Genomic DNA, 13,518 nt, shown 5'->3' on the forward strand with positions numbered 1-13,518 from the left:
ATTCGTCTTCATTGTACTGATATAAACGCCGACCATGGTCTTTAAATTCAATAATGTCTCAATTAATGTCTACTAATTTTGACTCTTCAAAATGTGGTGGTTGAAGAGTTTTATGTCGTCATTACAGTGTCCTGTTTTGAGAGCAACTCTGCCTTTTGAAATTTTATCATTGGTGTAAAACTAGTAAAAATTTGTAACTATTTTTTGTTTTTCTGTAACGTGGTATGCTAAAATACTGTTATCAAAACCGGAATTTATTTGGCAGCTGTATCTGCTTAATTAGCAAGTGAAATTTTTACATTAAACCCTAATCATGTTTGATTTCTGAATTTGTAAATAACGTTATAAAAAAAATCTTGTTTATTCATCAATTAAATCTTTGAACATCCCTAATTTTAAAAAGTAAATTTCGAACACTCCCTATCACAGCGATGCTTTTTGGTTTGTTCCAGCGAGTAGGTTTTAAAGATACAATCATGGTTGTTATTAATGATTTTAAACAAGATATCTCTCCGCTAGATATTTGTTCTTAAACAAGATATCTTTCCGCTAGACAATTCTTTATAAACAAGATATATTTCAGCTAGACAATTGTTCTTAAACAAGATATCTTTCCGCTAGACAATTCTTCTTAAACAAGATATTTTTCCACTAGACAATTCTTCTTAAACAAGATATCTTTCCACTAGACAATTATTCTTAAACAAGATATCTTTCCACTAAACAATAATTCTCAAGCAAGATATCTTTCTGCTAGACAATTGTTCTCAAACAAGATATCTTTCCGCTAAACAATTGTTCTTAAACAAGATATCTTTCCGCTAAACAATTGTTCTTAAGAAAGATATCTTTCCGCTAGACAATTGTTCTTAAACAAGATATCTTTCCGCTAAACAATTATTCTTAAACAAGATATCTTTCCGTTATCCAATGAGTATTACAAACTATTATAAATTCTATTCAACACAACATTTATTTAAAGGTAAAAGTTGTGGGAAATCTTGGAGTTTTACAAGAGTTCCAATGTACGAATTCGTTGGAGTTCCAACTGAAGAGGTAAGTTTCCATGGACAGTGGTTAGTTTATATGCACAGTGGGATAGAATGGTTAGTTTATATGCACAGTGGGATAGAGTGGTTAGTTTGAGTGCACAGTGAGATAGAGTGGTTAGTTTATATGCACAGTGAAATAGAGAGGTTAGTTTATATCCACAGTGGGATAGAGTGGTTAGTTTATATGCACAGTGGGATAGAGTGGTTAGTTTATATCCACAGTGGGATAGACTAATTAGTTTATATGCACAGTGAGATAGAGTGGTTAGTTTATATGCACAGTGAGATAGGTTAGTTTATATCCACAGTGGGATAGACTAATTAGTTTATATGCACAGTGAGATAGAGTGGTTAGTTTATATGCACAGTGAGATAGAGTGGTTAGTTTATATGCACAGTGGAATAGAGAGGTTAATTTGTATGCACAGTGGAATAGAGAGGTTAATTTATATGCACAGTGGAATAGAGAGGTTAATTTATATACACAGTGGAATAGAGAGGTTAATTTGTATGCACAGTGGAATAGAGAGGTTAGTTTATAAGCACAGTGAGATAGAGTGGTTAGTTTATATGCACAGTGAGATAGAGTGGTTAGTTGTTTTGCAGAATGGGATAGAGAGGTTAATTTATATGCACAGTGGAATAGAGAGGTTAGTTTATATGCACAGTGGAATAGAGAGGTTAATTTATATGCACAGTGGAATAGAGAGGTTAGTTTATATGCACAGTGAGATAGAGTGGTTAGTTTATATGCACAGTGAGATAGAGTGGTTAGTTTATATGCACAGTGAGATAGAGTGGTTAGTTGTTTTGCAGAATGGGATAGAGAGGTTAATTTATATGCACAGTGGAATAGAGAGGTTAGTTTATATGCACAGTGGTATAGAGAGGTTAATTTATATGCACAGTGGAATAGAGAGGTTAATTTATATGCACAGTGGAATAGAGAGGTTAATTTATATGCACAGTGGAATAGAGAGGTAGTTTTCATGCACAGTGGGAAAGAGAGGTTTGTTTTCTATGCAAATAGGGATAGAGAGGTTAGTTTCTTTGCACAGTGGAATAGAGAGGTTAGTTTTCATGCACAGTGTTAAAGAGAGTTTTTTTGTTTATACACAGCAGGTTAGTTTTAATGCACAGTGGGATAGAAAGGTTAGTTTGAATGCACAGTGGGATAGAAAGGTTAGTTTGAATGCTAGAATGCTAGAATGCTAGAATGGTGCAAACTGTGTTGGAAAGATAGATTACACAGAAGTTTATTATGGGAACAACGGATTTTTAAAAAATTAAACTCTCAACTTATTTATTCTAACAGAAATCTGATATTAGGTTGATAATGTAAGAAGCCTGAGTGCTTGCAGAGAACTTTGCCTTAATGCAAGAAGTTTTCCTTGCAGGTCAATTTTCATCTTTTAAGTTTTTATTCATCACATCACATCATTCATCACATCACATTATCATCTTTCATCATTTCGTTCTTTCATTCTGCCGCCATTTTTATCCTGTTGTACATGCATCATTTCGTTTTTTCATTCATTCTTCTTTTAATCTCCTATCCTTTCTTCTTGTCGTCCTTTCTTCTTGTCTTCCTTTCTTCTTGTCGTCTTTCTTCTTGTCGTCTTTCTTCTTGTCGTCCTTTCTTCTTGTCGTCTTTCTTCTTTTCGTCCTTTCTTTTTTTATCCTTTCTTCTTGTCGGCCTTTCTTCTTTTATCATTTCTTCTTGTCGGCCTTTCTTCTTTTATCCTTTCTTCTTGTCGGCCTTTCATCTCCTATTCTTTCTTTCTTTATCCTTTCTTCTTGTTGTCCTTTCATTTCCTATCCTTTCATTTCCTATCCTTTCCTTTTTATCCTCTTTTCTTGTCGTCATTTTTATCAAGCCGTCTTTTCATTCTTTCATCCTTTCGTTCATCCTTTCGTCCTTTCATTCGTTCATCCTTTTATTCTTTGTTACTTTGAAATGAACGTTAATCGTCCTGAAAGCCTAGTATAATTTTAATCCGTTAACTGTAATTTTATTTCAAAAAAATATTTTCTTTTTGTTTACTTCTTTTTTTTGTTCTTTTAAATCATCGAACCATGCATCCAACTTTAGTTTTAACAACTGTCTTCATTGTTTTAATGAATGTGCTTTATCTATTAATTAATTTATTAATAAATTAATTAATTAATTAATTAATTAATAAGGTCTGCCACTTATAACTCTGGAGCAAGGATTTGTAAACTGTCTGAGGAATCAAGAAGAACTCAACCAACAAGTTTTAGGAACAAAGTCCATTCAGAACTTTATCTAACATACAATAGAGTTGGTAACTTTTGAATAGACACAACTATCTCAAACTAACTTGAATTGAGATGATAACTTTTGAATAGACAGACATAACCATGTGAAGATTGTAAGTTTTGAATAGACAGAACGAACTTTGATTGATATAAAATTAAGATTATAACTTTTGAATTGACAGAAATAACTTTTTAAATATATAGAATTGAGACAAAAACTTTAGAACAGACAGCACTAACTTTAATTGAATTTAGATGATAACTTTCGAAAAGGCAGAGCTTACTTTGATTAACATAAATGAGAGTATAACTTTTGAATATAGACGAACCTACTTTGACTAACTCAGAATTAAGATAATAAATTTTAAAATGACAGAACTAACTTAAAAAAAACATTTGAGGATAACTTTTAAAAAAGGGAGTTAACTTGGAATATCAGAAATGAGACAATAACCTTTGAATAAACAAAACTAAATCTTAATAACAGGATTGAAATGATAACATTTGAATTTAGACAAACTTACGTTTACTAGCTCATAATCTATATATAAATTTGGCTTGTCTGTTTGTCTGTTTGTCTGTTTGTTTGTTTGTTTGTTTGTATCCAATAAACGTCAAAACGGCTGAACCGATCGGGCCCAAATTTTTTGTGGGACATCTAGGGACCCCAGGGAAGGTTTATGAATCATCAAAATTTCAAATATTTGTCTCCATCAAAATTCGATCGTCATTAAATTTTTTAAAATTTTGAAAATCCGCGAAATTTTTTGTGAAAATCCGCGAATTATTTTTGTTTTGTTTTACGATGTACACAAAGAGAACATGTTCACAATTAATTTAGGAGATGGGCGCGAAGCGCCCTCTAAGGCTAGAAAGAAGGGCGCGAAGCGCCTTGAATTTCTAGTTGAGATTATAACTTTTGAATAAACAAAACTAACTTTAAATAATTTAAAGTGAAGATTATAACTGTTGAAAAGACAAAATTAACTTTAAAATATAGAATTTGAGACAATGACTTTTAAATAGAAAGAACTAACTTAAACTAACTTGAACTGAGATTGTAACTTTTAAATCGACAGAACTTGATTACATAATTCAGAGCAGAAGACGAAATAATCTCTGATATGAGTTATCCTCCTTATTAGTTTTTTATTGTAGAATTCTTGAAATAAAAATTAATTTTTTAAAACTTTAATTTTAACAAACATAGATAAAAATATAATTTAAATTGACTTGAATGATGCACAGACCTGCCATTAGAGGGATTGATTATTTAGAGAATGAATGCTCAGAATGTAAGTTATATTATATATATATCAAGTTATTTATTTATCTATCTATCCATATATCTAGTACCTGCGAACTGTGAGTATATAGACCAGCCCGGAACCTACCTCCCCTTCACGGATACCTATGTACCGGATGTAGAGGATATAGAAGGATGTCGGACAGAATGTAATTCTCAGTCCAACTACAACTGCAGGTCGGTCGAACATATCATGAAATAAAATCAATGTGCACTTTATCATTGTATGCTGAACTTCCTTATAACCGTTGCAAAGGATTTCTTGTGCTAAGATATGGTAGAATAAATTCTCTTAAGATTCCTGTTTTGTCGGAAACTATAAATTTTCTCTGTGCTTCGCAGGTTCTTAATAGCGAGAAAAGAAATTGAGTTTTTCTCACAAACTATGATTTTCTAATCTCTATATCTTTGTAATCCAATGCCGTAGACCTTAGATATTTCAAACTATGAATTCTGTTAGATGAAAAAATCCAAGTTGGAAATATCAAAGGTTTACACCATCAAGTGGAAAAAATATAGGTATTAAAAAATCAGAGTTTGTTACAAAGACTCAATTTCTTTATGGGCATCATATAGCATTAGTGTTAAAAGTAATGCTTGAATTCTTTCTTTCTTTGTTCAAGTTTTACAACTTTTTCAATTAAAAATCCAATATTTAAACAGCAATTATTTTTTCCAGTTTTCTAGACCACAGAACTTTGAGTATTAAAAATCAGTTTTAAACGATTGTCGAATTTTCTACAGTTTCTTTTACAACGAAAAAAATCTTTTCTAGTTCTGACAAGTGCAAGATAGACTAAAAGTCATGGTGAAAAGTCCATTATAGAGGCTGAACTTTAAAACCCCGTTTCTTAGCCATTAAATGTTGATTTTTCGTTCTTGTAATATTACACTTTTTTGGGACTTTGCAATTTAGATATTCAGCTGAAATGTTTTTTTTTACGTATTTTGAATGCGAGATTATATATGACTGTAAATTGGATCAAAAAATATTAGCAAACCCTACAACCTTCCCCTTATTCTTTATCCAAAGATTTGTCTGTCTGTACACATCTAGAATCTAGAATAAGTCTAAGTATGAATACAATAAAGTGTTTGAAGAATCAAGGAGCCGTGAAGGTATAAGAATAACCCACCCAAACCATTGTTCCTTGCGTCTTTTCAGTATTCAGTTGATAATAAGACAAGACAGAGAAGAGTGGAGATAAAAACTCAAAAAAAACTAACATGAAGCCAGGATCAAATAACTGGATATTTAACGAAAATGAATCTGTAAAACACCCAGGCCAGTATTCGGAAAATCTCCGAAAGTTTCCTGAAACTCCACAAGAATATATTCACGTTTTGCACTCGTACTCTTCAGTTCCTTCACACCCTTTCCCGCCATCTCTAAACATCTCCGCTCAAGCAGAAGCTTCCAGAATCTGGAAGAAAAGAAACTTCAAGAAAAACGATATTGCAAATTTCATAGACTGGAAAGATGTATCGATTACAAGACAAGAAACGAGAAAAGCCAATTTTATTAAGACAAGATCATTCCCATTAGACTTGGAGGCTTCATTTGAACATGAGAACAAAGTCATTTCTAATCTACTAAAATCGTCAAAGGAAAGAACAGACGATTTTTATCTTTTGTGCAGCAGTCTGGAGATTTCTTTAGAACATTTTTTCCACCTGCAATACGTTCGGAAAAATAGTTTTCACCGAACACTGTTCAACGTTCCACAAGACGACATGAGTTTCAGATTCATCCGTGACTCCCTACGTAAATTTCCCTTACCGTCCGTTCAAGATTCTCCACAGACAGCCTGTAACAGAAACTTCAAGAGCTTCTCTCAAATTGCCTTTGAACGAAAAGGAAAGATACAAAAAGATGATCTAGCCTGGAGACGCTACTGGTCGAGAAATGAGCTCTGAACATCCATGAAAATTTACAATATGGTCATAGCAATAGAAACCAACCCCATCATTACCAATTTGCAAGTAATAAAGCATCTTCAATCTGCAGTAATTATAATACTTGTGCTAATTGAAATAAAAACGTTTATGTAAATAAATATATTATTTGATTTGATTTGATTTGGATTGAAAAGTGGAATATAGTTTTTGCTTACAATTAAACATTTGTTTATGTTGCAGGCAGATTAAAATCAACAAAAAAAATTACAAAACCGAATTAGAAAATATATTTCTAGACACGTTTAATGTCTGGTTTTAATTATATGTACATTAATAGAAAGGAATTGATGAAATCTAAGATTTAAAAAGAAAGTTTTTAAACCAGTTTTTTGTACACTTTTAAAATCTAAATTTAGAATTCGGTTTCTAAAAATACCCAATAAGGTTGTCATCAACAAACTTGAAATAGAAGTTTTGAAGTTTAACTGGACATTGGTATGTCCGTATCGTTAAAAAGAACTAATTTGAAATGTTGAAAACTTTTTGATTTATCCAAAGATAACGGCGCTAATTTACTCACATTGTTTATTGATAAGAAAATAATAATTCTAGTAAGAGGGTAGAATTGACATTAAAAAAAACAATCTAAACTTTGATATTATAATAGGCAATAGCATGAAAATAAGCATTTTTTTTTTAAATTATAAACATGGATATCTAATGTAAACCTTATCAGGCAAAAATTTTAAAGATACCGCGGGAATCAGTCTATATATGCGAGGTCATCAGAAATTAATTGATTTTACTTTTTACTGATATCTAACATTTAATTTTTGGTTTAGATACATAGTCACGTATATTTGTTTTTATTTGTATTTATCTTCTAGATCTTTTAACTACAATTCAGCCAGACAGGAATGCTTCTTATCTGCAGGTACAAAATATAACAACAACAAAAACATGCTAATTTAACAAATTACGCTAATTTTCAAAGTAAAAAGGGGTATCATGATTAAACACATGTTAAACATTTTACTGTGGAACTGAGTATGCAGTGCTGTGGAAAACTTTCAATTACCCAATTTAATCATTCAAATTAACTAATTCTGAAAACGTATCCACCCCCCAAAGTAGGAGTTTTGAACGTCGAATTTGCGCTCAAACTCAGGATTTACATATCTTTAAAAAGTTTGATATGTCTCAAATGAATCCGAAAGAAGTTTTCCACAACACTGCATACTCAGCTCAACTACCTTACATAGCCGGTCACTCCCTTTAAAATTAAAATTTAGCAGATGACTTGTATTTAATTTCATCCGATGCTATTTGATTTACGGACAAAAGTTGCTATTTGATTGCTAGGTCTGATCATGTTCAATTTGAGTATTATCGAATTGTCGGTTGAATTTATTGATTAAATAGTTGATTAATTAGTTAATTTATTAGTTGATGAATTGATTGAATGATTTTAAAAATTGATCGATTTGCTGATGAGCTGGTTGATTTTTTTACTGGTTGGTCGACTCATTGGGTAATTGACTAAGAAATTGATTGATTTATTGATTTAATGCTGTAGTTATCATCTAGTCATTGACTGAATGTTTGATTGATCGAATGATTGATTGATTGATTTATCTAGATGATTCTATCTCCCTGCCAACTGGACTTCAGCAGGACAGAGACTTTACATTCTCAGAAAGGGCTGGTTGTAATAATGGTAGGTTTATAATAATAATGAAATGATAACAAAAATAATTATTATAATAAAAATCCAATCAATCGGTTTCCTATAATTATAATCACAATAAAAATGATGATAATAATAATAATGATAATAAGATCAATAATAATAGTAATACTTTATACACTTAAATAAATCCTGTAGGAGGAAAATTTCTCGAGAAATATGTTTTATTCCAAAAATTCATTTAAATTTCAAAAATATATTTTACTTTAAACGAAAAACTTCAAAATGAATATTTTTCTCACCACTGCACATTGACATTAGTTTAGACAGAAAAAAACAAAAGTTCACAATATTTTTCTTTGTTTTGTAAGAATAGATTCAAAAGAGGGTTTTAAAATTATTTTCACTTCATTTTTATAAAATAGATGCCATCAAGGCATAATATAGCTTTGTTGGTAAGGTTCATTCTATTTCTTCATTACAAGTTTTCTTTTTTCATAAAAATATTTAATTTTTTAAAATTTCTTTTGTACTCGGAACCCAGCTTTCCTATTCAAGTAAATCAACGATTAAACCAAGCTAAAACATTCCCGTTGTTCCCTTGTACGTAAAAACCACAGACTAATAGAGATTTCTAATATAGCAACATAGATTCTTTATACATAAGAATGAATTTAATTTTATTAGCTCATTAACCTTTAATCATTTGTATTTTTAGTTAGGGTTGAATGCACTCCATCAGATATGCTTGTCACTCTTTCATTTGGACAGGTAGTTTGGAGTTATCAATATTATATTATCAATTTTCAGACAGAAAAATAAGAATATAATAGACAGGTTTTCATAGGTACTGTTGTGAATTGGTCATGCCATTCTATAAATAAGGAAACACTTCAACTGTTCCTTTATTTTTGTTCATCATGTCCCCCGTCAGTTCTGTATTTAATCTTGTATTGAAAAAGATTAGGTTTAAAAGAAATATGAAGTTTGAGAAAACTTTGTGATTGCATTGTCAGCTAATATAAATAATATATATTATATATTTTACATAAAATGTATCTTTTAGATTATACATATATATAATATATAAATCTAAAAAAGTTGTTGATGAATTCTTCTTATATTTATATATATAGGAAGAATTCATCAACAACTTTTTAAGAATTTTTTGCATCGTACAGATACAATAATAATTTAATAAAATACAATGTAAACCAAAATTTTCACGCTCTCCTGAGCAGTATTTTGTCAATTACCCCTTATAAACTTGAATAAAGTGCAATTTTAAAAACATTTATGTCTAGGGCTACAAAAAAAGTCTAATTGATTAAGTGAGGTTTAGCAGGCCACGGCGTTGTAATAAGTACTGTTGTAAATCTGGCATTGCCCTCTTTACATATACGGAGGGTCTCTTAAAATTAACCTAACAGTCTCTTTAAAGGGAGTGACCGGCAATGTATGGTAATTGAACTGAGAATATATAGTATTGTGGAGACATTTTTTAGATTCATTTGAGACATATAACGCGTTTTAATGATGCATAATTACTGAGTTTGAGCGCAAAGTCGACGTTCAAAATCATCAATTTGGGTGTATAGGCTTTGAGAATCGATTAAAAAAAAATTGATTCTCATAATGTAAACACCCAAATAAATGATTTTGAACGTCGACTTTGCGCTGAAACTTAGTAATTATACATCATTAAAGCGATATGTCTCAAATGAATCCTGCAAAATTTCTTCACAATACTACGTTCTCAGTTCAATTACCATACATTGCCGGTCACTCCCTTTAAGTCTTAATTCCACCAATGGCAGCATGGCATATCTAAGATTACAGCAAAGGTTTAGCCATAAACGTGAGGATTACAATAAGTTCATATTCTTTGCCTGTTTTATTTTGTAAATAGAAATATTAATGATTTATTTAATTATTTTGTTTTTAATTTAGGAGTTCAATGGCCGAATTTATGCCACCGGAAATCCGCAGGTAAACTAATTAATCTAATTATCAGATTTTTTCAGATTTTTAAATCCTGATTTCTTTGTTTGCAACTTGATGTCGTTCAAACTATGAATTCTGCTTAGATCAAGCAGTCAAAGTTTGAATAATCATAAGTTTAAACAATCAGGATGCGAAGATATTAGAGATAAAGGCGAGTATTGAGTTCTTAAAAAAACAATCTTTAATAAAGTAACTGAGTTTTTGCCACAAACTCAAATTTTGTAATCCCTATTTCTTTGCAACTTGATATTGCAAACCTTTGATATTCCAGATTTAGACTATTTAATCTAACAGAATATATAGTTTGGCATATCAAAGGTCTACCAAATCGGGTTGCAAAGAAATAGGGATAAAAACTTGTGGGAAACACTAATTTCCTTAGTAATTTGTTTTCTGTGTCAGGCCTGCTTTGAGCTTGGTAGCGGTCAGTCCGAGATGTCTCTGAGGATTCCCATTGGATCCCAGTGTGGAACTGTGCAATCGGTATATAAATATTTTACAAAATTTAAAATTTAAAATTCGATAAAAAACTTTTTTATTTTGAAAATTGTTTAGGGTCGAGGACGGTATGTCAATCATGTTGTCATTCAAGCAAATCCAATTATCATGCAGGTAATAATAAAAATAATGATAGTAATTATAATAATGATACTAACAGTAATTATAATAATGAGGACAAAAAAATAGTAATAATGACAATAATAATAAAAATAATAACAATAATAATAATAATAATCATGAATATTCAGGACACTGATAAAACAGTCCGCGTAGAGTGCGCTTTTACCGCCGAAGATCAGACCGTAAGTTTCAGACCAACCGCCGGCGGTAGAGATGATGGCGGCGGTATTTCAGTCACGTGAGTAATTTATCAATTATTCATATTTAAAAATAAAAGTATTATTACTTTCAAACGTGAATCTTGAAAAGCATTAAATTTACGCTTTTTTAAATCGTCTTTTTATTAAAAATCTTTTTTTTATTAAAAGTTGTCTTTTTATTAAAAATCGTCTTTCTATTAAAAATCGTCTTTTGTTAAAAATCGTCTTTTTATTTTAGAGTTCCTTTCCAGCCGACTGGAACGAATATAGTGACGAATACAGCTCCAACTCCTGGAGTCAGGATGAGGGTAGTTCGGCGTACAGGAAGCACAGCAGGTACAGTAAAGTAGATATTGTACAGGAAGCATGTACAGTACAGTAATATTGTACAGGAAGCAGGTATAGTACAGTAGATATTGTACAGGAAGCATGTACAGTACAGTAATATTGTATAGGAAGCAGGTATAGTCCAGTAGATATTGTGCAGGAAGCATGTACAGGTGCAGTACAGTAGATATTCTATAGGAAGCAGTTACAGTAAAGTAGATTTTGTACAGAAAGCATATATATCTATGTATCTATTTATTTATTTATCTATTTAACTACTTATTTCTTTATCTATTTATTTTCTTATCTATTTGACTACTTATTCATTCATCCATTTGTCTACTTCTAGATGTTGTTGGGCTGGGAGAGGATCTTCAATTAAGGATAGAGATTGATGAAGATTCTGCTTTCGGACTGTTTGCCAGGTAAACTTTACACGGGCTCACTTGCCGCGTAGTGCGTAAAAAACTTGTTGAAGACGACCTTTGACCTTTTGTTTTTTTAACAGGGTATCCTGCATCCTATTTCAGCGGTTTAAGATAATAAGTTGAAACCAAATAAGTTTTCTCAAAATGTGGAACCCTGGGGTTGAAAGAACAATGTTTTATAAAAAAAAGTTGCTAAAAAATGTTATAAAAAGATCAGTTTTAGGAGTCCCACTGTATCATCTATATTTAGAAACCTTGAGGCTAGGACGGACAATGGAGAACTATTAAATCTAATCGATGGTCAGGGCTGTCCCCTCAATGAACTTATTTATCCTGCTCTGGCCCTAGAGTCGAAGACGAGAGCACTCTTCGCAAATTTTAAGGTAAATATTTGTCATGGAAATGTTGCAATAGCGAGGCTGCCTGAATATGCATTGTTTAATGCTTGGGGGTAATCTTAACGGAGTTTAAGGGACGGTCATTTCAAGTGAACTTTCCGTTTACAGAGTGATATGCCATCATCACAACTGTACGTCTCTTGTTAAGTTGTATTGAAGAAAACGCAATTAATAATTTAAAAAATATATACATCATGGATATATTATGCATTCATAATCAGCAAAAATGTTAAGGGTACCATTGTTAATAGAACAAGTCACTCTGTAAATGGAGGATATTAATAATAAGAACGCGTTCTTTTCACAAATTTCCTTTCTGTTCCGTTCTGTTCCTTTACAAATCGTTCCAACATTTTTAAGAACGCGTTCTATGCGTTCGTTCTTTTTTCGGAACTATGGGATCATTCTTGATCGTTCCGTTCGTTCTTGTGAAAGAACGATCGTTTCCCAGGAACGACGCCAGTCCTAGATACAAATTATGTCTGCAGTTCCTTTCAGACTTGCATAAACATGGAAACTAATTTTTTTCTGAAAAATATTGTTTTTAAATAACATCATTCAAAAGATCTGAGAAATGAAAACTTAAACAACCCAAAATTGCCGTGTTGAAAGCCAACAAAATTTAAATATCTGAAAACGTACAAAATTTAAATACCTGCAAACGTACAAATATAAATAACTGAAAACGTGCAAAATTTAAATATCTGAAAACATACAAAAATTAAAATAAATATTTTCCAGGCGTTCAGATTTCCTTCTACCCCAACTGTTAACTTTGTTGCAACTGTACAGTTCTGTCAGGACTTGTGTGAACCTGTTACATGTACAGGAAACCTAGGTACCGGATAGCACATAAAGAAACTGATAATTAATTTTATAATCTCATATCTTTGCATCCTGCAATGTTGCAAACCTTTTATTTTTCTATAAATTCGATTTGTTGCAAAATTTAAGACATCAAATGTTTGACTCAAATCAACCCATAGCAAAATCATAATAACTTAAAGATTTTGAAGAGTTCTTAAAAACCTTACTTAATTTTGAATATTTATATATATATATTATTCATACAAATATAATGTTTTACAAATAATTTGTTGCGCCAAAGTTATGGACTTTAAAAACTTATCGCCTTACAATAAAATCAAATATTGTTTTATAATCACAATAACAATTGTAAGCTAAATACGACATAATCCATAAAAAAATGTCCCACCAAATTTTCATGACAATTTACTAAAAAGAAAACAGGATATGTCTTAATTCTTTACATTTCACATTTATATGTATCATATTCTTTGAAGAAAATTTATCAC

At 31.1% G+C, this 13,518-nt stretch overlaps 1 protein-coding gene across 1 annotated transcript in view; it reads left to right on the forward strand.

Annotated features, from left to right (window-relative positions):
* The window catches only part of LOC111697594 (uncharacterized), a 51,856-nt gene that overhangs the window by 33,555 nt on the left and 4,783 nt on the right, over window positions 1-13,518 (forward strand). Inside the window, exons 33-48 of the mRNA XM_023467647.1 lie at window positions 983-1,056; window positions 2,382-2,449; window positions 3,237-3,314; window positions 4,581-4,627; window positions 4,686-4,815; window positions 7,425-7,471; window positions 8,177-8,254; window positions 8,943-8,995; window positions 10,175-10,213; window positions 10,631-10,711; window positions 10,784-10,840; window positions 10,978-11,087; window positions 11,288-11,385; window positions 11,726-11,801; window positions 12,055-12,187; window positions 12,944-13,040. Coding sequence (XP_023323415.1) covers window positions 983-1,056; window positions 2,382-2,449; window positions 3,237-3,314; window positions 4,581-4,627; window positions 4,686-4,815; window positions 7,425-7,471; window positions 8,177-8,254; window positions 8,943-8,995; window positions 10,175-10,213; window positions 10,631-10,711; window positions 10,784-10,840; window positions 10,978-11,087; window positions 11,288-11,385; window positions 11,726-11,801; window positions 12,055-12,187; window positions 12,944-13,040 — 1,266 coding nt within the window. The remainder of the gene's footprint in view (window positions 1-982; window positions 1,057-2,381; window positions 2,450-3,236; window positions 3,315-4,580; window positions 4,628-4,685; window positions 4,816-7,424; window positions 7,472-8,176; window positions 8,255-8,942; window positions 8,996-10,174; window positions 10,214-10,630; window positions 10,712-10,783; window positions 10,841-10,977; window positions 11,088-11,287; window positions 11,386-11,725; window positions 11,802-12,054; window positions 12,188-12,943; window positions 13,041-13,518) is intronic.

This window comes from Eurytemora carolleeae, unplaced genomic scaffold (assembly GCF_000591075.1).
Source record: "Eurytemora carolleeae unplaced genomic scaffold, Eaff_2.0 scaffold242, whole genome shotgun sequence".
Lineage (NCBI taxonomy): Eukaryota > Metazoa > Arthropoda > Copepoda > Calanoida > Temoridae > Eurytemora > Eurytemora carolleeae.